General features: G+C 33.8%; 1 protein-coding gene across 1 annotated transcript; it reads right to left on the bottom strand.

The window, feature by feature from the left end:
• Window positions 1-18,660: 18,660 nt before the first annotated feature.
• On the bottom strand, window positions 18,661-19,591 carry LOC117907299. The gene is made up of 2 exons (XM_034820800.1): window positions 19,342-19,591; window positions 18,661-18,977 (listed from the first exon to the last, which is right to left on the bottom strand). The coding sequence occupies exons 1-2, from the start codon at window positions 19,464-19,466 to the stop codon at window positions 18,707-18,709; spliced, it is 396 nt and encodes a 131-aa protein (XP_034676691.1). The 5' UTR covers window positions 19,467-19,591; the 3' UTR covers window positions 18,661-18,706.
• Between the last annotated feature and the right edge of the window lie 3,975 nt (window positions 19,592-23,566).

Consider the following 23,566-nt stretch of genomic DNA (forward strand, 5'->3'; position numbering starts at 1 on the left):
ACAAACACTACCTAAGTCAAAGCTCCTTTGCTTAATACATTAAAGCTCTAGGAAATGTTGTGGGAAGTTCAAAAAGAGGGAATAATTGTCTGTAGTCTCGCACAATTATGCGCCAAAGGTGCTGTTAGGCATATTGGTTGACTACTTGATGAGGTAAATTCCATTGATGATGGTCTTGAATTTAGGGACTTATAGAAGAATGGGCTTTAACTTAATGATTGCTGGAAGATTGGAGACACAAAAGGTGACAATCATGTGAGTGTTTCTTCAAAAGCCCCTATTTGGAGCAAAAGCCAGGACATTAGTGCTTTCAGAGCAGTAGGACTAGGTGTTTTACTTAGAGGAAGAGTCCAATTTGGGCCACAAAGTGCACTTGGTCTCATTTCAATGTACTGAAAAAGCATCATAGCAGGCTGCCTTTTTCCCACTATCATCTGCCAAAGACAAGTTGCCACAGTGGAATCTACTGGACATATTATCAACAATTAGCAAGACTGGAACAATGTGTTGGGTAAATTGACGTTATCACTGAACAAGGCATCAGATGGAACCGGAACTTTTGGGGTAGTATGGAACCTCCCCAAACAAAAAGATTTGTGAAAATTTGAGAATTTTCCTAAGTGAAACTAAATTTGGTTACGTTGGTTGTACCATGCAGTGAGGAGCAGCTGGCCAAGGCACTCCAATCATTTTCATGTGTTTGGCAAGGAGGCAAGACTCAGCCATGTTTCCTCTAATTGGAGAGGCCTTGAGGACCCTGAAGGATAGCTGATATATTTACCAAAGTGTGTCTTCGAACAAATATTATTATTCTTCACCGAGAGTGAAATTGTTTTAGACATTTGGTATTGGGCTGTGGACCTCAATATTTTTTTCCCTGGCTTTGGTTGATGGTTTTTTTTCTCAATTATTATTATTTTTTTGGTAATTTGTGGACATTTATTGTTATCCTGGATTTCTATGTTTTGTCCTAATGCTGATGTCCTAAATTACTTGAATCATCCCGTTTAAAAATAAACTTGAGCTACATGTGTTGTAACAGATTCCCGTTGTCAACCACATTATTCGGAACTCTCTTAAGCTAAGAGCTAGTGATGCTGACACGGTTAGTTTTGATCTATTAATCTTTTTCAAATTCCTAATATTTTGTATGTTATCGAATTATTGGTTAAAATATCTGCTGCATTGTAGGTTGTAAGCATACACTGTGCAGTGGAGAAATTCATATCCTTGATTCCCTTCATTGAATCCACTGAAAGCATTCAAATTTCTGAAGCTGAATGGGGAATTGAAATTCTTGATCTTCCTGTTACTTCAAAATTGCGAATATTGACAGGTAGGCAATCATGATTTTAAAGGGCTAAGCTTGGTGTTATAAAATTGCATTAACTATGAAATAGTTTCTAGATAAAAAAAAATGGCTTCTAGAAACGTTGTTCTTCTCCTTACGGTTTCTTTTTTCTTTTTCCTTTTTAACCAAAGGCTCTTTTACTCCAATTATCCAAATACATCTAGAAACTTTTTGCATCTGACAAGCAACCTAAAAAAAGTTTTCAGCTCCCAAGAAGCCATTCCAAACAGCACCTAAATATAACGACATGAATAAATCTTGCTTGTTGCATCTGACTTGCTTGTTACAATTGAAACTCATAACACCAAGATGTCTGCACTTGAGATGGCTTCAATATTTTTATTTCCTAGAACATTGGCTAGTACTTCTTTGAACATAGCAGACTTTAGAATGGGAAGTGTGATACTTTTATCTATGCTCCAGTGTAATTTGTATGAGATGTTAATATTGTTATTATTGAGCATTTAAGATAGCTTTTCAAGAAGATGCTTACTAGCAATTTTTTTTGTTAAGATTTTTTATTAAGTCTTAAAGTCGTCTTAGTAACCATTAGTGACAAAGCAATCTTGTGAAAATGGAAGGATTTTTGTGGTCCTTGGTGAACCAATTTAGAAAATGAATCTTTCTTTTCTAATATTCCACCATTGTGAAAATGTAGAAAAAGGTTTTGGCTTCCAAGAAGCCATTCCAAACAGCACCTAAATATAATGACTCATGAATAAATCTTGCTTGTTGCATCTGACTTGCTTGTTACAATTCTAACTTAGAAGTCTCTTACATGGCATAAAAAGGGATCACAATATGATTTGGAACTCAAGTTGGTGTTCAACAAGTATTTGAGTTGTTTGTCTCTGAAATAGCATCAATAATAATGTTCTCACATTTAGATTTCAAAATTATTTTTGAAAAAACTTCTATGTCTAAGAATAGTTTCAAATGAATATTTAATTATTTAAAAGTGATTTCTTAAAGTATATTAAGAGTACGTTTGGGGGTGGTTTTAAAAAATGTTTTTAAGATTTCTAACACTTAAATGATAAAAAAATTTTAAGTGTTAGAAAAATTAAAAGCGTTTTCTAGAATCGCTGTCAAACGGGCTCTAAAAGTGTATTTGACAGTAATTCTAAAAAGTGTTTCTAGTCTTTTTTAACATTTGAAAATTTTTATTTTTCAAGTATTAGAAAGGCTAGAAACATTTCTCAGAATCACTGCCAAATGCATTTTAAGAGTCCATTTAGTAATGACTTTAGGAAATACTTTTAGCTAATTTTTTTTTTTTTAAATTAGGTATCTGAAAAAATTTAGGAAATACTTTTAAAAATCTAAAAAATCACTTGTAGTGTTTTTCAACCTAAAAATACTTCTAGAAAAAAAAAATACTTATACTAAAAACACTTGGAATAAAACATTGTCAATCATAGTACTCTAAACATGTAATTTTTTAAAAATATTTTCAAGCATTAATGAATGTTTTTATCCTTAGTAGAATCAATCACATTCATATAAGCTCTTAAAGTGTTACTATGTACATAAATTAAATAATTATTATGTGTAAAATTATTTTATTAGGCACTTGTACTAGAATGTAGTAGGTATATGATGACTCAGAGTGTGTTTGTCAGTAATTCTAGCAAGTATTTCTAGCCCTTCTATCTTTCTAATAAAATTTTTAAGTGTTAGAAAATTTATAAATTTTAGAATTACTATCAAATGCACTCTTAATAGAGTTGTACAAAATAAGGACAAAAAATAATTATATGGATGAATTTCACTTTAAAATAAACATATAGGATATATTCCAATTTATTAATGAAAATATGCTTAAGCTTGGAAGGAAATCACTTGGAACTTAAGTTAACCTTTGTACTTGTTTTGATAAAGGTTGAATATGTGAAGCAATACATGCTAGCTGACTTATTAATAAAATTGATTTTGAGGATTTAGATGTTGTTTGAAAGACTTTTTTAAAAGTTAAAGTTAACATTTGAAGGTTAATTATAATTTTTAAAATCAACATTTGATGTTTAAATGTAATTTTTAGAAGTATTTGGTTCAAATTCACAATCATGAGCCCTACACCTCCCAACTTAATTTATCAGCATCTTGGAAAAGCAAAGAGATCTGTTTTTTCTTAAATAATATGTTGGAGTTATATTTTTATTTAATTAAAATTTTTAAAAAGTCTCATATTTGATCTTATCTTTTAAAAACTATTTTAATACAAAGAAGGAATTATTCAAGGCAAGCTTGAAAATGGCATGTACAAATTTCAAGTCTCTGAATCAACCAATTCTCATTCAGATTGGCATTCTCATGAGCCTTTTAATCATCCTGCTGTAGCGGTTAATAATGCTACCTCTAAGACTTTTGACATTTTATATCCTTGTTTAGGTCACCTTTATGTTGAGATTGTAAAGAAGGTGATCTCACTCTCTGTTTTCTTGGTCCTTTGCATACAAAGGGTCAAGCTTTGTCTATATTTGTTCACTTCAAAAATCTTGTAGAAAACCAATTTAACAATAAGATAAAATATAATCAATTTGATGGTAGGGGTGAGTTCAAGCCTTCTCATTCTTAGCCAATCATTGCATTAAACATCGATTGTCTTGTCCTAAAACTCCACAATAAAAGGGTCGGGTAGTATCATTATGTTGTAGGTTAGCCTTGTTCACTCAAGCGTCTCTACAAATCATTATGTTGTAGGTTAGCCTTATTCACTCAAGCATCTATGCCTTTCAAATTTGGGGTATGCATTTCATGCAACTATTTTTCTTATAAGCAGAATGGCTTCTTATATGTTAAACTTTTAATTTCCTTATCAAGTTTTTTTTGGGACTCTTCCTTTAAATCCTTTGGGTGTCTTTGTTATCCTTTTATTCATCCTTTCAATAAATAGAAACTACAATATTGGTTTACTAAATGTCTCTTTGTTGGTTATCACACTCGTCACTAATTGTATCTTTGTCTTGATTGGACCTTTGATAGAGTTTACATCACTTATCATGTTGTCTTTGATGAATCTTGTTTTCCTATGGTTGTAGGCACTCTCCCTAATGTTTCGACTCATCTTCTCTCCTTACTTTTCCACTTGCTTTTATTCCTATGCCCTTTTCTTCTCCTTCTCATTCTTCTTCAGTTTCCTTATTCCATCCCCCGTTCAACCTGTGGTTTTTGACTCTAGGATGCATCTATTAGCTCCAACTATTAATACTCATCCTATGCTTATCTATGCCAAAGCTAGTGTTTTTAAACTTAAGACTTGTCAAGCTAATGCTTCCATTGAGTTGTCTACTTTTCAGCTATCTATCAAGGATCTTCATTAGCAAAAAGCTATGGAAACTGATTATGATGCCTTGATGAAGAATGATGCCTAGACACTAGTTCCTTTACCTTTGAAAACCAATATTCTTGGTTGCAAGTGGGTTTATAAGTCCAAGTATAATTCTGATGGCAATGTGGAATGTTTTAAGTCATGCTTGATTGCCAAGGGATTTCATCAAACACATGGCATTGACTACTTTTAGTCCAATGGTAGTCAAAGTGGCAACTATTTGAATTGTTCTCATGATTACTCTCTCATTTGGTTGGATGCATGGTTTGCTTAGTTGGATATGCATAATACTCTTTAAAATGGTGATTTAAATGAGCAAGTATTTGTATTCCAACCACAAGGATTTTTCATCCTAATATTCTGACTAAGTTTGCAAGCTTAACAAGACTCTTTATGACCACCTCACGTAGGCTTCTCATGCTTGGTTCTCTAAATTAAGATTAACATTAGGCAACTGGGGTTTTAGATGCTTAAGAGATGATAATTTAATGTTTGTTTATTATTTAGCCTCTTATCTTATCATTATCCTGGTCTATGTTGACGACGTATTAGTTGTTGGTAGTAGCTCTACTCAAGTCTCTCAATTGATTGCTTTCTTTAATGCTTCCTTTCCCTATATGATCTTGGTGTTGTCAATTATTTTTTTGGTGTTGAGGTCACTCATACATTTGAAGCCCTTCTTCTTAGTCAACACAAGTACATTACGAACTTGCTTACTTGCACAAAGATTCTTACTTGTAAACTAGCTGCTACTCCTACTCATGTTGGTCCAACCTTGCCTCAATCTGATGGGGAGACATTTCCTAATGACCCTTCACAACATTGTCGTTGCTCTACAATATGTCACCATTACTCAACCAAACCTATCTTTTGTTGTTAATAAGTTTGCCAGTTCATGTCTCAGCCTACTTTTGCCCTTTGGTTAGATGTGAAACACATTTTGTGTTATTTAATAGGATTTTTTTTTTTATCAGTATTCTTTTACAAATGGTTGATTCTATTCATCTTCAAGCTTATTCAGATGCAGTGCCTCTTGTCCCGATGACAAGAAAAGCCCCATGGTTATTGTGTCTTCCTTAGGCTGAATTTGGTTTTTAGTTCTCTACTAGGTGATGGGTTATTTCAAGGAGTAGTGTTAAATTAGAATATTGTGGCATAGTTACTGAATTGCTGAGCTCACTTGAATCTAATCTATGCTTTAGGAATTATTTATAGCATAGGTTACCCCTCCATTTTTGTGGTGTGATAATCAGAGTACTACTTACTACAAATCCTTTCTCTCATGCTTGCTCTAAACATATTGAACTTAATCTCCATTTCATTTGTGGCAAAATGTTATATAATGATCTTTTATTGAATATATTCCCTTTATTGATCAACTTGCTGATGTGCTTACAAAGCATTTTCCAAGCACATTGTTGTTGACCTTTTGTAGTAAGCGTTATGTTGTTCCTAAATTGATTAGCTTGCGAGGGGATGATAAATAGTTTTGTTCATCTGGTGAATTACACATGAAAAACTGATATAAATATTTAACATCACAAGCTCTCATGAGTAGGGCAGTTTTTTAGTTTATTCTTTAGAATTTTCAATTCACTTCCTAAGCCTATAAATAACAAAATTGTTGAAACATTTTTACTGACATATATTTCTTTTCCTCAAAACCTAAAAATCACAAAATTTTGAAATATTGGACTGACTGTTTTTTTCCTTCACACTTTCGTATTTGATTTCATAATTTTAGCAATAAAAAGGAACCGATTGCTTACGTTATTGATTTTGAAATGTTTGTATTTTATTTTGGTTTATTAAATTACAATTAAATTGCTTTGGTTTATTAAACAATTCCAATAAATTCTAAATTCATCCCAACATAGAAAAAAAAAGAAGAAATATTTTGACTAGAGTTAATTATGCTGATTTGAGATTAGGGATGATTTCATACGAATTTATTGCATTTTCAAGATGTTTCCATCAAGAATTAATATTTATCAATGAGTATTGATACAAAAATATTGAGAAAAAACTTTGAAAGAATGATCTTTCTATATTTCATAATATAACAAGTTTACATCTTAGCCTATTTATAGTAGAACTAAGGAAAGAAGGTCACATCAAATGGAAGAAAATCAAGGAATTAGTCTACAATTAAGGAGCAAATGGTGAAGCTAAGAGTAAATGGTGGAGCTAATAATGCTAAGGAGTAAATGGTGGAGCTAATAATACTAACAAGTATGATTTTTAAATTTTGTGGAGGAAAGAAAGGACTGATGCCATTGAAGGACCAGTTATTCCCCTCCACGTAATAAAGGTTATGCTTTTTATATTATATTATTTCTTGATGCAATTTATTTTTTATTTTTCATTTTTCTTGGATAACTTAGAGTTTACTATTATTTTTGGAATATAAAATTTAGTTCAGAGAATCAGAAAATGCAACGAAATTGAGAATATACAATTGAATTTAAACTAGAATTTTAATTTAAATTTGGGGCCAGAATAATTAGCCCTAACATTAATTTCATCAGGCTCTTCCGCTAGTAACTTTTTCTCCTATTTTCATCATTTTGCAAATTCTATTTTTAAAAAATTTATAACTGACTCACCATTATTCATGGGTTTGTTGTAGATTATCATATCCCCTCAAAGTATTGAGGAATCCATTAAGGAGCACAAAAGTTTTATGTCATGGATGTGAGGTTAAAGCGTAAGGACTATAGTGTAAATCTCAAGGAGTACATAGTCATTATTAGATAAATCTGTATATATAATTCTTAAGATCAACTGGATTATAGTTCTATAGTCTCTAGACTTGAGGTTTTTGACATTGGAAAAAGTATATGAGAGACCTTGTGGGTAGTTTTTTTACGAATATCCTATGTTTTCATGCATGATTAGAATTCTTGAAGTTAATTAATAATTATCAATCTAATTAAAAAAATTCATATAAAAAAGAAAACCAAAAATTTTTAATTTTTAGGCTAATGTCCAAGGATTACCTATTCAATCTCCTTGGTAATTTCATGGTATAAGATTTTAAATTTTGATTTCAAATTTGATTTAACTAATTCTCAAAAATATAAAACAGTCATGATAATTTTTTAATAACAAAAATATAAAACAGTCATGATAATTTTTTAATAAGTTTATATATATATATATATATATATATATATATATATATATATATATTGTATAGTACTTAAATATAAAGAAATTTATAAATACAAAACAATTATCCATATATTAATGTTTTTATATATGTGAATACATCCAAACTAGATAAATCATCATTTTAATAATAAATATGTTTTCAAGTTCTGTAAATATTATCAAATATCACAAATGTTATCAAACATAAATTGTTTCCTTCAAACAAATAACTTCAATAAGTGCATTATTTCTTATTTTATCATTTCTTGTAATGTTTCTCAATATTTCTATAAGTTTTGATAAATACTCAATATTTCTAGAAGTTTTGATAAAAAAAATTTTATTCCACTGATATTTTTTGTTCAAATTTCATAAAATTCAACTGCTGATATTTTTATAATTTTTAATATTTTAATCCTTGGTCATGACCATTAGTGAGTGCCTTTTAAAAAACTCACCTTGGTTTTATGACCCTTAAGAAGCTGTTGAACACATTAGTCATGGCATATATCAATTCAACCTCTCAAATGTCTCCTAAATTACACTTGATCTTCCATGTTTCTTTCATAAAAATGAAACTTGGTGAGTATTCCATTCCTCAAAACCATCTTCCTGACATTGCTGATAGTGGGAAGTCAAGCTAGGAACTTCATCAACTTTGAAAGAAAGGTATGCTGAATTCATTTACACTCAACCTTCAAGACAAGATTGAACTTGAGTAAATGGGAATGCTAGAACATATTTGAGAAAATATGATTTGATTAGCTAGAAATTGGCAGCATGGGCTTTCACTAAAGGAAACCATCAGCAAGTAGATTGCTTATGAAATTCTCTAGAAGGCAAAATTCAACTAGGGAAATCAATGCAACATTGAAATATATGAATTAGTATTTTTTCCCTTAGCTTAAACAATCTCACAAATAATAATTACAGCATTGGGTACCAGGATTTGAATTATTTTCTGATTGGTAGAGGTTGATCCCCTCAACGTGATCAAGTCTTTCTTCTCCTAATTTTCAGTCTTGAGGTCCTAACATGTGACATCAACATCCAAGTAAGAAGTTTCAGTTCAAAGGATTTGCTCTGCAGAAAGCAAGAAAATTGTATCCCTTCATGGGAATTCTGATTCTGGCCTCTGCAATGGAGAGAACAGCTTGTCACATAGTGTAATTCAAGATTCCTATCATTTCCACCCAAAGAAAGTTTTGAAAGTTACAATTTGCAATGATTATCAAACTCATGTCAAACAAAATATAGAAGAACCAGATTTTATGACTCAAAACATCATAAATGTTTGCAAAAATGCAGTTTTTGTCCTAGTACTCAACATCATAAGTGTTTGTCCTAGTACAAAACACCGTCAAATTCATTGAAACCAAAAGCAAAAGGCAAAAAACAGTAATCAAGGAATTATCCTACAAGTAACTTTGAAATTCAAGCCATTCTTTCCTATTCAACACAAAAACTATTACTAATAAAACTTGAAGGTTATAATGCATAGAATCATTCATACTCAGAAAGGAAGTATGCTGGGTGTTTCATCAGGCAACTTGCATTCATCACCCAACACCAACTATGCTTGATTTTCATAATCAAACTTCCTATATTCACCACCAAGTGCTAAAAAAGACACCTAATCAGGAAGGCTTAGTAACAAATTTCAGCAAAATCAAAGGTCGTATTCAAACAAAAATGTCTACCTAAAATATTGAAGAAACAAGAAAGAAGGACTCCTTAAAGAAGTTCAGTTGCTTCAATCAATATAACTCAATAAGAGAAAAGATGAAGACTCACCTAAAATTCGACAGAAATATAATATACAGGCATAATAGGAGGAGTTCCCAAGAATCATCGACAAAAAATACCATCACTAATTTTGAGCATGCATGACCAAATCAACAAAAAAGAGAATTTTATGAATAAAGAGTATGGACAATGGTAGTCATTCTTGAGGACGCTTGAGCTTGAGCGTGGGATGGTTGGTGGGTCTGTCATTGCTGCCACTATAACTAGAGTCCATTCCACTTCGATTGAATCCTGCTCTGTCACTGCTTCTCTCGACTACATTACAACCCCTACTTTTAAGTTGTTTTTTCCTGGATGGATTCCTTCAAGAACTTCTCTATAAATAAGACATACCCCACACTTTTTCACCACATTGGATGCACTTGACTTGAATCTGTGGGCTGCTTCAAAAGAAATCTCAATGTGATTCCAGTCATTGGGGTCATTGAATTGAAACAACCTCAACTGGGAACATGGTTGATAACCCAGCCAGACGTGTTCTGACCCAACATGGTTGTCATGTGCAGCAATTTTAATTTATTTATTTAAGATATTTTGGTTTATTGAGTTAGTTCAAATAACTAGCAATAGTGGGCTAGAGAGTGGGTAACGTGAGCTATATTTTAGTAATTGTTGCTGTTGAATCTCTAAGTTATTGAGTCTGTTAAAGTATAAATTTCCTTATTCTTGAGCAATAAAACCATCAGATGAAAAACTTCCAGAAACTTGTCTTTGATTTCTGCTTTCCAAATTCTTTCAATTCTGCTCATATTTTGCCTTAGCAACATAGCTCGAGGGCGAGGTAGGGGGCGAGGGAGGGGATGGGATCGTGCCATTAACTTAGAACGTGACAGAGTGGTATCAGAGCCGGTTATGGCTGGCGATCAACGACTCCAAAGGCTTGAAAATCAGGTTGAGAACCTGAGTTCAGGTCAAGAAAGGATCCTTAAGCAGATGGAAGAATTAGTGGGGGCAATGAACTCCCGATTAGACTTGCCGGAAGAAGGGTCCGTCAATAAGAATCGAGGACCACATGGACAGGGTGGTGCTGGGTACGCAGGTGGACTAGTGGTTCCTAAGCTTGCAAAGCTTGATTTTCCTCGCTATGATGGCTCGAAAGATCCAACTCTATGGATTTGCCGCGCAGAACACTTCTTTGAATTTCAAGGGACATCATTGGAAGATGAAGCCAAATTAGCAGCCTATCACTTGGAATCTCAATTGTGGTACCAGCAACGCAAAAATCAAGGTCACTTGGTTACTTGGGATGGAATGAAGGCGGGATTGCTAGAGAGGTTTGCTGTAACTGAATATGGAGATTCTTTGGAGACTTATGCAAGCTTAAGCAGATGGGAACCGTTTTCGACTATTAAACTAGGTTTGAAAGGCTTCTAGCACGGGCCGACACTTTGACAGATAAACAAGAAGCTGAGTGTTTTATTAGTGGATTGAAGGATGGGCTAAGGGCGGATGTAAGAGTCCAAAACCCTCAAAATCTGTTTGCTGCAATTGGGTTAGCACGTACCTATGAACTCAAAGCCTAGGAAGTGAGACGCCCAACCTACCCAACATTCTCCTCTTCAGTTCGCAACTCCAACAACCAATGGAACACCTCAACCCCTAGTGGTGCAAAAGGCACCAATCCAGAGAGAATTTTACCAATCTGTAAATTATCTCCAACCGAACTCTAAAGGTGGCGATAGCAAGGGTTGTGTTACAACTGTGATGAAAAGTATACAATGGGTCATAAATGCAAGAAATTGTTCTTCATTGAACTAGAAGAAGAGAATGAAGAAGCCATAGAAGAAGTGTATGAAGAGACACCGGCTATCTCTTTACATGCCTTGGCTGGGGTTCAATCTCCACAAACTATGCGGATCCACTCACAGATTGGTAAGACTCCACTGACTATTTTAATTGATTCTGGTTCCACTCATAATTTTTTGCATCACAAATTTGCCAAAATCATCGGACTTAAGTCGGAAAGGAGCTGCTTGTTTAGTGTGGTGGTTGCCAATAGGGAGAGGTTGTCAAGTCCTGGGCGTTGTAATGGGGTAAAATTGACCTTGCAAGGCATCCCAATTGAGGTAGATTTTTTCTTACTTCATTTAGAAGGTTGTGATGTTGTTCTAGGAGTACAGTGGCTGGGTACTCTTGGTCCAATTTTATGGGATTTTGGAAGGATGCAAATGCAATTCACTATAGCTGGGCGAAAGGTGTTGCTACAAGGTTCAACCTCCTCAGAACTTCGGGCTCTTGAAAGTGATACTGTTTCTAGAACGTTGAGGCAAAGTGATGGTAAGGGAATTATCTTACAGTTTTGTGCAATCCAGCATGAGCATACAAATCATGGGGAGTTACTATCGGATGCAATGGCGCCTTTGCTCATTGAGTTTAGCGAATTGTTTGGAGCACCTACGGGATTACCACCTCCACGCTCTCATGACCACAGGATTCCCCTCCAGCTAGGAGCAGGTCCAATTTGTGTACGTCCTTATCGATACCCACACTTCCAGAAACAAGAGATTGAGCGCTTGGTGGAGGAGATGTTATCACAGGGTATAATTCAGCCTAGCCAAAGCCCATTTTCCTCCTCGGTACTTTTGGTGCGAAAACATGATGGGAGTTGGAGGTTTTGTGTGGACTATCGAGCGTTAAACTGGGTGACAATCAAAGATAAGTTTCCAATTCCAGTTATAGATGAATTGTTGGATGAGCTACATGGTGCCAAATTCTTCACCAAATTGGATCTCAGATCTGGGTATTTTCAAATACGAATGGATCCTCTTGATGTACATAAAATAGCCTTCCGAACTCACCATGGGCACTTCGAATTTCTGGTAATGCCTTTCGGCCTCTCTAACACGCCATCTACATTTCAATCACTCATGAATGAGATTTTCAAGGCTCATCTAAGAAAATTCATTTTGGTATTCTTTGATGACATTCTAATTTATAGTAGCACATGGGTTGAACATCTGAAACATGTTAGAATTGCATTTTCCATTTTGCGAGCTCATCAAATTGCAGTCAAGAAAGAAAAATGTCAGTTCGGGCAGACGCAAATAAAATATTTGGGGCATATCATTTGTCAAAATGGTGTGAAGGTGGATCCAGAAAAAATAAAGGCAATGATGGAATGGCCAAAACCAGGAACTATCAAAGCTTTGAGGGGTTTTTTAGGACTAACAGATTATTATCAGAAGTTTATTGTAGGTTATGGCAAAATTACAGCTCCTTAGACTTATGTTGCGAAAAAATGCTTTTTCTTGGTCTCAAAAGGCAGAAGAAGCATTTGAATTATTGAAACAAACCATGATGCAGACTCCAGTTTTAGCCTTGCCAAATTTCCAGCTCTTATTTGTGGTGGAATGTGATGCATTGGGGAATGGATTAGGAGCTGTCCTAATGCAAGAACAAAGACCTATTGCTTATTTCAGCACTGCCTTGAAGGGAAAACGCCTTTTGTTGTCCACTTATGAAAAGGAACTTATGGCACTTGTTCTTGCGGTAAAAAAATGGCAACCTTACTTGCTTGGGCGTCATTTTGTGGTCCGAACTGACCAACGCAACCTCAAATTTCTTTGGGGGCAACGAATAATGACAGAATCGCAACAAAAGTGGCTGCTCAAATTAATGGGTTATGACTTCTCCATTGAATTCAAGAAGGGTAAGAACAATATAGCAGAGGATGCTTTATCAAGAAAGGACACACAAAGGAGAATTCAATGCGGTCTCTAGTCCCTTACCCCAATGGTTGGAATCCATCAAGGTTGAGAATCAATCACACCCGGAGCTGCAATGAATTCATCAGTTGCATGAGCAAGGAGAGGCTATTGGACCATGGGAAAATCGAAATGGCGTAATATTCTTTAAGAAGCGTATCTATCTTCCATCAAACTCAGAACTCATCCCAATCATTCTCCAAGAAATTCATGGCATTGGGCATGAGGGTCTTTACAAAACTCTTCATCGAGTGAATGAGGTATTCTATTGGAGGCAAATGAGGAAGGTTGTACTCGATTACATCAAGCAATGTGATGTTTGTCAACGCCATAAGATAGATCACCAAAAGCCAGCAAGTCTTCTCCAACCATTGCATGTTTCTACACAGGTATGGACAGACATCTCTATGGATTTTATTGATGGTCTACCCCCTTCTAAGGGGAAGACAGTACTCCTTGTGGTGGTGGATCGGCTGTCCAAATATGCACATTTTATTCCAATGTCTCACCCTTACACTGCACCAAAGGTGGCTCAAACATTCTTTGAAAATGTGTTTAAAGTCCATGGCATGCCAAGTTCAATAGTATGTGATCGGGACTCCACTTTTATAAGTGCCTTTTGGAAAGAGCTTTTCAAATTGCAGGGCACTAGTTTCAATTTCAGCTCATCTTACCACCCCCAAACAGATGGCCAAACTGAAGTAGTGAATCGGACTCTTGAGATGTACCTGCGTTGCTTTACTAGTTTAAGACCAAAGGAGTGGGTTCAATGGGTTCCTTGGGCTGAATTCTATTACAACACCAGTTTACATGCTTCTACTCGCAAAACTCCCTTTGAAGTGGTGTATGGAAGAGATCCCCCCAACTTGCTTTTCTATGTTCCTGGTACATCAAAAGTTGAAGCTGTAGATAACATGCTCCAAGCAAGAGATAAAGTTGTAAAAGACCTAAGATGTCAGCTCCAACAAGCACAAGCTAGAATGAAGACTGCTTATGACCAAGGGCGAGTTGAGAGAGAATTCGTTGTTGGTGATTGGGTATATCTGCGGCTACAACCTTATCGGCAAACTTCATTGGCTTTGAGACGATCACATAAATTCTCCCCTCGATTTTATGGGCCATACTGTGTGCTAGAACAAATTGGTTCAATGGCTTATCGACTTGATCTCCCGCCAGGAAGTAAGATTCATCCAGTTTTCCATGTGTCGATCCTTAAAAAACAGCTTGGTACAACTGATAAAATTGATTCTCCTCTTCCATTAGTATCAGAAACATCATGTCACTTGCAACCTCAGCCTATAGCAGTTCTAAGTTCTTGCAACAACGGGCGTAAACGTGAACTACTTATTCAGTGGCAGGGGCTCCCAACAACAGATGCTACTTGGGAGGATGAGAACCAACTTCGAAACAAATTTCCAGACTTTATGTGTCCTTGAGGACAAGGACGATTCCAAGGGGGAGGAAATGTCATGTGCAACAATTTTAATTTATTTATTTAAGATATTTTGGTTTATTGAGTTAGTTCAAATAACTAGCAGTAGTGGGCTAGAGAGTGGGTAACGTGAGCTATTTTTTAGTAATTGTTGCTGTTTAATCTCTAAGTTGTTGAGTCTGATAAAGTATAAATTTCCTTATTCTTGAGCAATAAAACCATCAGATGAAAAACTTCCAAAAACTCGTCTTTGATTTCTGATTTCCAAATTCTTTCAATTCTGCTCATATTTTGCCTTAGCAACATAGCTCGAGGGCGAGGTAGGGGGCGAGGGAGGGGACGGGATCGTACCATTAACTTAGAACGTGACAGGTTGCCTTTCCAATGGAAATAAAAAATGAAGTCTTTCAAGTCTCCATAATAAAAAACATCAGAATTCAAATGGCATATAATTTCAGGAAGATGTTCAAGAACAGAGCAGAGAGCAAATCCCAAGAAGTCATCATTATACTATTCTGTAGGTAGCTCAATTTTAATAGAAGATCCCACATTCTGATGCCAGATCCACTCAGGAATTCCACTTCCAGGAAAAACAATACTAAATGCAATATTTTCAAACAATTTTTGCATCAAAACAGGTGAAGTAGTTACCGAGGAAACAGAAGCAGTGGAAGACACATAATTATGTGGAAATCTTTGTAATTCATTCCTCTTATCACCACAGGATTGGTCCTCAACTGATTTGGAGCAATTATAGAATAGGACCTGTAGCCCTTCCAATGTGCTTACACTTGACGAGCCTGGTAAAAGTGCTGTGCAATTGTGTGGATGTATGTCTCGGACACTTGGTCGAAGCTTTGGAATTTCTGTGAGACTCTGGTACTGCCCCAATCGGAGGTCTTTAGGCTTGTAAGTTCACTGATGCCAGCAGGTATGCTTAGAAAATCGTTTCTGCTTAGATCAAACTTCTTCAATGAGATTAAGGAGCAAATACTATTGGGGATTGCTCCTTCTATTAGTTTGCAGTCACTTAGGTCTAAATTTGTGAAGGACCTAAAACAAGAAAAACCAGAAGGCAAGCGCAAACCAATCCCATTTGAACTGTTTCTATGCAACAACCAGAATGAAAAGAGCGAACCCAATGATGTAGGTGCTAATCTTTTACATCCAGGATAGATCTATACTTTGAGGTTTCTCAAAAGAACAATTGAATCAGGTGGTTGTGTTATAGCAGTTCCATCTGCATGGAGCTGTGCTAGATGTTGCAGGCTCCCAAGGTTCTTTGGCAAATTGTTTAATTGTGAACAACCAGAGACAATGAGTGTTTCAAGAGATGTCAATGTACACATGCCTTTTGGAAGACTCACAAGATTCTTGCAATTCCTCAGATTCAATAAAACAAGTCCTTTTAGACGGTCAATAGAAGAGGGTAGCCCTTCTATTGATGGTCCATCTAAAAGAAGCTCTTTCAAATTTTCCATTTCCTCCATCATTTCTGGAAAATTCTCTAGTTTTGAACAACCAGAGAGAAAGAGATATTCAAGGGATTCCAACTTACAGATACTTGTGGGAAGACTCTTAAGATTTTTGCACCTTTTCAGATCCAATAAAACAAGTCCAGTGAGATGCTCAATTAAGGAAGTTCCTCAATAGCAGTTGAAGCCAAATAAAGCTCCAATAAATGTTCCATGTTACCTTGAATATCTGGAAACTTCTTGAGCTCTGAGCAGCCAGACAAATTAAGAATTTCAAGCACTTCCATGTCGATGATGCTTGGAAAACTGCTAAGCTTTTTGCAGTTTTTCAAATTCAACAAAATAAGCTTGCTCAGCTTTCCAATAGATGGGTGAACCTTAACCAAACTTGAACAACCATCAAGAGTTAGTTTCTCCAGATTGGGCGCACTAACTGAGATGTCTGGAATTTCAATGAGGCGTTGACAGGAACTCAATCGGATGGTATTTAACTTTTCAAGAAGCTGTAACAGAAAATAATAATAATGGCTTCAATATATAAGCTTTCATGGACTTTAGAGATTAACTAAAGAAGTGACACGAATAAATAATCAATAATCATACCATGTCACTTTCCCAAAGTTGTTTTAAGCTGCTACAACACATGTCAAGTTCTACAAGATTCCAAAGGATATCCTTGCCAATAGAGATATCTTAGCTCATAAGAAGGGAATTCAAAGTCTTTAGACAACTTTACTTTACCGTGCTCCCCCATCGAAGCAAATTCACGATCTGAATAGATTTTGAGCAACCTAAGATTCTTCATCATTGCAAAGGATTCAGTAGTAATGTGTATCGGCTTTGGTATAGACAAGTTCAAGAGTATGCCTTTAATTGCCTCTGTTCCCTGACAAGCAAGAGCAGAGGACAAGTGGAGCAAAATACATACAAGTAATATTTGTAACCTAAACAAAAATGATATTATTGAAGCTTATATATTCTAAATATCATTCAAGTTTAAAAGTAGGCTCATTTGCAGTTTGCTCTTACCATTTTTCTTGTTAATACACGACTTACAACCTCAGGATAGCACAATCTGCTCCATTTTCCAGGTTCTTTAGGAAATTCTTGTCCAACAATGTCTTGCCTCATTTGTTGTAACAAATCATGCATCCATATCGTGTTGTCTACAATACTTATGAGACACTTATCACCAAGGACTCGTATTCCACTCTCTGCATAGAAGTTACAAGCCTTTTGGATTCTAGTAAGAGAATCTTTATCCTCTCCATTAAAGAAGCAAGCAACATCTAGGAATATCTGTTGTTGTGTGCAATCTAATTCATCATAACTTCTCTTAAGCACACGTTGAATTTCTTGGTTAGGTTCCCGTTCTAGTTTATGCAATTCACTTTCCTATTAACGTACTGTCTTGCCATATAGGAAACAACCCAAAGCTTTAAGACCTAATGGCAAAGCATTAACATAATGTACCACAGAATTTGAAAGTGTTTCATAATCTTCCTTGGGGTGGTTCTATTTAAACACATTCCAACAAAAGAGTTCAACAGCTTCCTTGTAATCTAATTTCTTAGCCTCATATAATGCATCCACTTCATGCACCTCCAACAAATGCTTATCTCTAGTTGTTACAATAATTCTACTTCCTAGACCAAACCAATTATGATCACCAGCTAAGGCTTCCAATTGGTTCAAATCATCAACATCATCAAGCACAAGAAGAACCTTTTTAAAGCAGAGCCTATCTTTTATCATATGGATCCCTTCATCAACAGTGCTTATAAAGTTCTTCCCTCTTGGCAATAAAGGTAGTAATCATGAATTGAGCAACAATTCGATTATATAAAACTTTGGCAATGGTTGTCTTACCAATTCCTCCAAGTCCATAGATCCCAACCATGCGAACATCATTTGATATTGAGTCCATCATCTGTGGAAAAATTTCTTCCATTTCTTCCAAATGATAATCCATCCCAATGAGGTTCTTGTCAACATGTAAGAGTTTATGACTGAATCTCTTCCAAATAACATGAGTAATATCCTTAATATAATCCACTTCAGACCTGCCACCAACAACGCATATACATGGATGAGCCAAAGAGTAACAAATATTAGAAAACATGAACTAAAATTGATTATGCTTAGTTTCATTTATAAACCTCGACTTGTGGGCAAATAGAATGCATTAGGGGTAAAATAATGAATACATTATATCACATACTTAAGTGTTTTCATTATGTTGAGTACACATTACAACAAAGATCAATAAGTTGAAAGCATGAAAACTATTTAGCTAGCATGAACTACATGATTGACAATCCTTAGACAATCAGAGATATTATTCTTAGATGATCTTTAACCATTTTTTCAAGCACCCCGTTAGAGCATCGTAGAAAAAGGGCTTCTAAATATAGTCCTTTAATGATCTCTGATATAATTAGCAAATTATACATTTTAAAGGTACGAATCCCTGATCTCATCCAATCTAAAGGTACGAATCCGTTTCTGATACAAAACTGCATAGAGATGATCTGTGAAATTGTATCTGGTATCTTCACCCTTAAAGCTCAAGAAAACTGCATAATCCCATGAACCAATAGAAGTACAAGTAGAAGATGCCCTTCGTCGATCCATCCCAACAAGGTTCTTCTCAACATGTAAGAATTCCTGATTTAAACTCTTCCAAACAGTGGAAGTAATCTCCTCAATAACATGAGCCTCAGGCCTGTAAGTGGTAAAGCATGACACAAGTGGTGAGTCAACAGTTACAAACACCAGCAAACATGAAGTACACTGGATTATATATATGCTTTCAGCTTTATTTAGAAAACCAGAATTATTGGGAAATAGAATGCAGTGAAGGAATAAGGTTGGAATACTTGGATCACATATTCAGGTGTTTTCATAGAGGATCAATAGTATGAAAACATGTAATCTTTTTAGCTGACATGAGCTACATGTTTTTCAATCCTTCAACAACAAGGGATATTATACTTGGGCAATCCTTTGTCATTTGTTCAAGCTCCATTAGAATACCATAAATAAAGAGGTCTTCTATGGAAACCGTTCTCTTATTCATCTTTTCTGACCTCCATCCCGCACAGGAAGGGCAATCATCTTCACCCATAAAGCTCAAGAAAACATCGTAATTCCAATCAGGAGTAGAAATAGAAGAAAAAGACGCTCTTTGACTTCGAGGGTTTGCAAAAGCCATCCACTCTTTACTATGAGACGTCACTCAACTTAGCTTAAATTGCAGGCAATTTCTTCATAAAAGCGGCAAGAAATTGTAGGAAAACGCTGGTGGGTAGAAAAGACAGGGATGAAGTCTGCCTTGGAAGGTGGGGATGCTGTGTGCTAAAATTCTTGTGAAGGTCTCCAGTGGATGTATCATGTATCAAATATAAAAATGGATTTCAATATTTTTAATTATTATCTTATTTTAAATGTAAGAAAGAAGTTTGATTCCAGCTACCGCCCATCCACCTTCATGAGATGCCTACGGAAAAAAATTGGCTTTAGCATAATGCAAGGATCTTTGACTTTTTATTTATTTATTTATAATTAGGAGAAGAACCTACAAAGTAGAATACCTTTCAATATTTTTAATTATCATTTTATTTTAAATGTAAGAAAGAAGTTTGATTTGAACTACTGTCCATCCACCTTCATGAGATGCTTACGAAAAAAACAAGCTTTAGCATAATATAAGGCTTTGACCTTTTTTTTTTTTTTTTTTAATTAGGAGAAGAGCTTACAAAGTAAAATACTTTTCAATATTTTTAATTATCATTTTATTTTAAATGTAAAAAATTAGTTTGATTTAATTTGAGCTACCACCCATCCACCTTCATGAGATGCTTACAAAAAAAACTAGCTTTATAATAATACAAGGCTTTGACTCTTTTTATTTTATTAGGAGAAGAGCCTACAAAGTAGAGTACCCTTCAATATTTTTAATTATCATTTTATTTTAAATGTAAGAAAGAAGTTTGATTCAAGCTACTGCCCATCCACCTTCATGAGATGCTTATGAAAAAAATCTGGCTTTAGAATAATACAAGGCTTTGACTCTTTGTTTTTATTTTTTATTTTTTATTTTTATTAGGAGAAGAGCCTACAAAGTAGAATACCTTTCAATATTTTTAATTATCATTTTATTTTAAATTTAAAAGAGAAGTTTGTTTTAATTTGAGCTACCGCCCATCCACCTTCACGAGATGCTTACGAAAAAAATTGGCTTTAGAATGATACAAGCCTTTGACTTTTTTTATTTTATTAGGATAAGAGCCTACAAAGTTAGAATACCCTTCAATATTTTTAATTATCATTTTATTTTAAATGTAAGAAATAGGTTTGATTCGAGCTACCACCCATCCAATTTCATGAGATGCTTACCAAAAAACTGGCTTTAGCATAATACAAGGGTTTGACTTTTTTTTAAAAATTTTTTTATTAAAAGTGCCTACAAAGTAGAATACCTTTCAATATTTTTAATTATCATTTTTTTAAATTTAAAAGAAGTTTGTTTTAATTGAGCTACCGCCCATCCACCCTCACGAGATGCTTACGAAAAAAATTGGCTTTAGAATGATACAAGCCTTTGACTTTTTTTATTTTATTAGGATAAGAGCCTACAAAGTTAGAATACCCTTCAATATGTTTAATTATCATTTTATTTTAAATGTAAGAAATAAGTTTGATTCGAGCTACCGCCCATCCAATTTCATGAGATGCTTACCAAAAAAACTGGCTTTAACATAAAGGCTTTGACTTTTTTTTTCTTTTAATTTTTTTATTAGGAGAAGTGCCTACAAAGTAGAATACCCTTTAATGTGTTTAATTATCATTTTATTTTTAATGTAGAAAAGAAGTTTGATTCGAGCTACCGCCCACCCACCTTCATGAGATGCTTATGAAAAAAACTAGCTTTAGCATAATACAGGGCTTTGACTTTTTTATTTATTTTATTTTTTTATTAGGAGAAGAGCCTACAAAGTAGAATACCCTAAAATATTTTTAATTATCATTTTATTTTAAATGTAAGAAAGAATTTTGATTCTAGCTACCACCCATCCACCTTCATGGGATGCCTACAAAAAAAGCCTGCTTTAGAATAATCCAAGGCTTTGACTTTTTGTTTTTTTTTTTAATTTTTATTAGGAGAAGAGCCTACAAAGTAGAATACCCTTCAATGTTTTTAATTATCATTTTATTTTAAATGTAAAATAGAAGTTTGATTTAATTTGAGCTACCGCCCATCCACCTTCACAAGATGCTTACGAAAAAAATTGGCTTTAGAATGATACAAGCCTTTGACTTTTTTATTTTTATTTTATTAGGAGAAGAGCCTACAAAGTAGAATACCCTTCAATATTTTTAATTATTATTTTATTTTAAATGTAAGAAATAAGTTTGATTCGAGCTATTGCCCATCCAATTTCGTGAGATGCTTACCAAAAAAAATTGGCTTTAGCATAATACAAGGCTTTGACTTTTTTTTTTCTTTTTTTTTTTTATTAGGAGAAGTGCCTACAAAGTAGAATACCCTTTAATATGTTTAATTTTCATTTTATTTTAAATGTAAAAAAGAAGTTTGATTCGAGCTACCGTCCATCTACTTTCATGAGATGCTTATGAAAAAAAATGGCTTTAGCATAATACAAGACTTTGACTTTTTTATTTTTTAATTTTTTTTATTAGGAGAAGAGCCTACAAAGTAGAATACCCTACAATATTTTTAATTATCATTTTATTTTAAATGTAAGAAAGAATTTTGATTCTAGCTACCGCCCATCCACCTTCATGAGATGCCTACGAAAAAAACTGGCTTTAGCATGACATATGACTTTGACCAAATTGGGTTTTTTAGGAGAAGAGCTCTACAAATTCGATTGAAAGATGACTCGTAATAATCTTTAAAACCAAAATTTGTAACATCTTTAGAAAAATTTGATCACAACCTGATCAACTTTATAGTATAAATACATTTTTTTACTAGACAATCTTCTATTTTATTTCTTTCCTATAAATATGATGACAATAGTAAATATTTAAAATTTAAGATAACTTCCAAATATCCTTCATTAATAATGTAAAAGAATTAGAAATATTACTTTTTTTATTATAACAATCTATTACTATTTTTGAGTCACCTTCAAACCCATTATTCTTATTAGCTAATACACTATCTCTTAAAATCATACATTCCACAATAATTATTGAAGAGTTGCTTATATGCCTACTTGCAATCATTTTTATAGTTCTATTAGTGTTTCTTATAACCTATATATCCTAATGCACTTTTATTCTTTATCCTTGAACCATCAAAATTTAATTTGAATCTTTCATTAATTAGAGGAATCCAACAAATCCCTTTTTCAACTATTGAAGGAACATTGCGTCCTTTGTTTTAAAGATAGGAATCAACCATTCCACCAAACTGGCTTTAACATACAGGTTCTCATGCCCATATATCTATTGTCTCCAAGAAAGAAAGAAAGCCATGAAATCCTATAAAATTCATTTGATTTTTTTTTAAACAGATTAACCCACCGATCAAATAGTAACATATATTTATATAAAAAATTTAATTTTTAAAACATAAAATTTATTTTTAAAAAATAATTAAATATACTTATCTAAAATCTTTTTTATCTAAATTTTTTTTTTAAAAAAAAAAAATTATAACATGCGAAGATTTTATTTTACTAATGGACCGATGGCATAAACCTGATAGTGAATTATACCTTAAGGCCTATGAATTTTTAGCAAACAGAAATAGGGAACCTTCTAAAGATACATTTTTCATACCTAGATACATTTTTCATACTCTCGTCATATTCTTAGTATCTGGGACACATTTTCAATAAAATCTATTACTATTCTAGAACACGTGGATGAATAGCATACTTATGTAATCAAAATAAAAATTTTACAAAAACAAATAAAAAATTTAAATTTAATTTATTCAAAGGAATGAAAAATAGATTATGATAAAAAATGAATAATAAATAAGAATATTAAATAGATTTTATAAAATATTTTATGTGAATTTAGATTATAAAAATTTCATTACACATTATTTTTTATTTATTTATAAATTTAACTTAAGATTTATACTCTCTTTTTGTGATACCATATAGTTTTGGTACAAAACAACTTTATAAAAAAGTCAATTTTTTCTATTAAAAAAAAAGAGTTATGGGAATAGGTCCCTTTTTATCATGAAAACCACCTTTAACCATAATATGAAATTTTTAGTGAAGTCAACGATCTCATTCTAAAAACAAGAAACCTAAAATAAAAAAAAAT

The sequence above is a fragment of the Vitis riparia genome, chromosome 18 (assembly GCF_004353265.1).
Source record: "Vitis riparia cultivar Riparia Gloire de Montpellier isolate 1030 chromosome 18, EGFV_Vit.rip_1.0, whole genome shotgun sequence".
Lineage (NCBI taxonomy): Eukaryota > Viridiplantae > Streptophyta > Magnoliopsida > Vitales > Vitaceae > Vitis > Vitis riparia.

Coding starts and splice junctions, on each gene's coding strand:
- LOC117907299 (XM_034820800.1), bottom strand. CDS start 19,466: ATGGCTTTTGCAAACCCTCGAAGTCAAAGAGCGTCTTTTTCTTCTATT. Junction 18,978..19,341: donor CCTTCCTGTGCGGGATGGAG/GTCAGAAAAGAT, acceptor TACCACTTACAG/GCCTGAGGCTCATGTTATTG.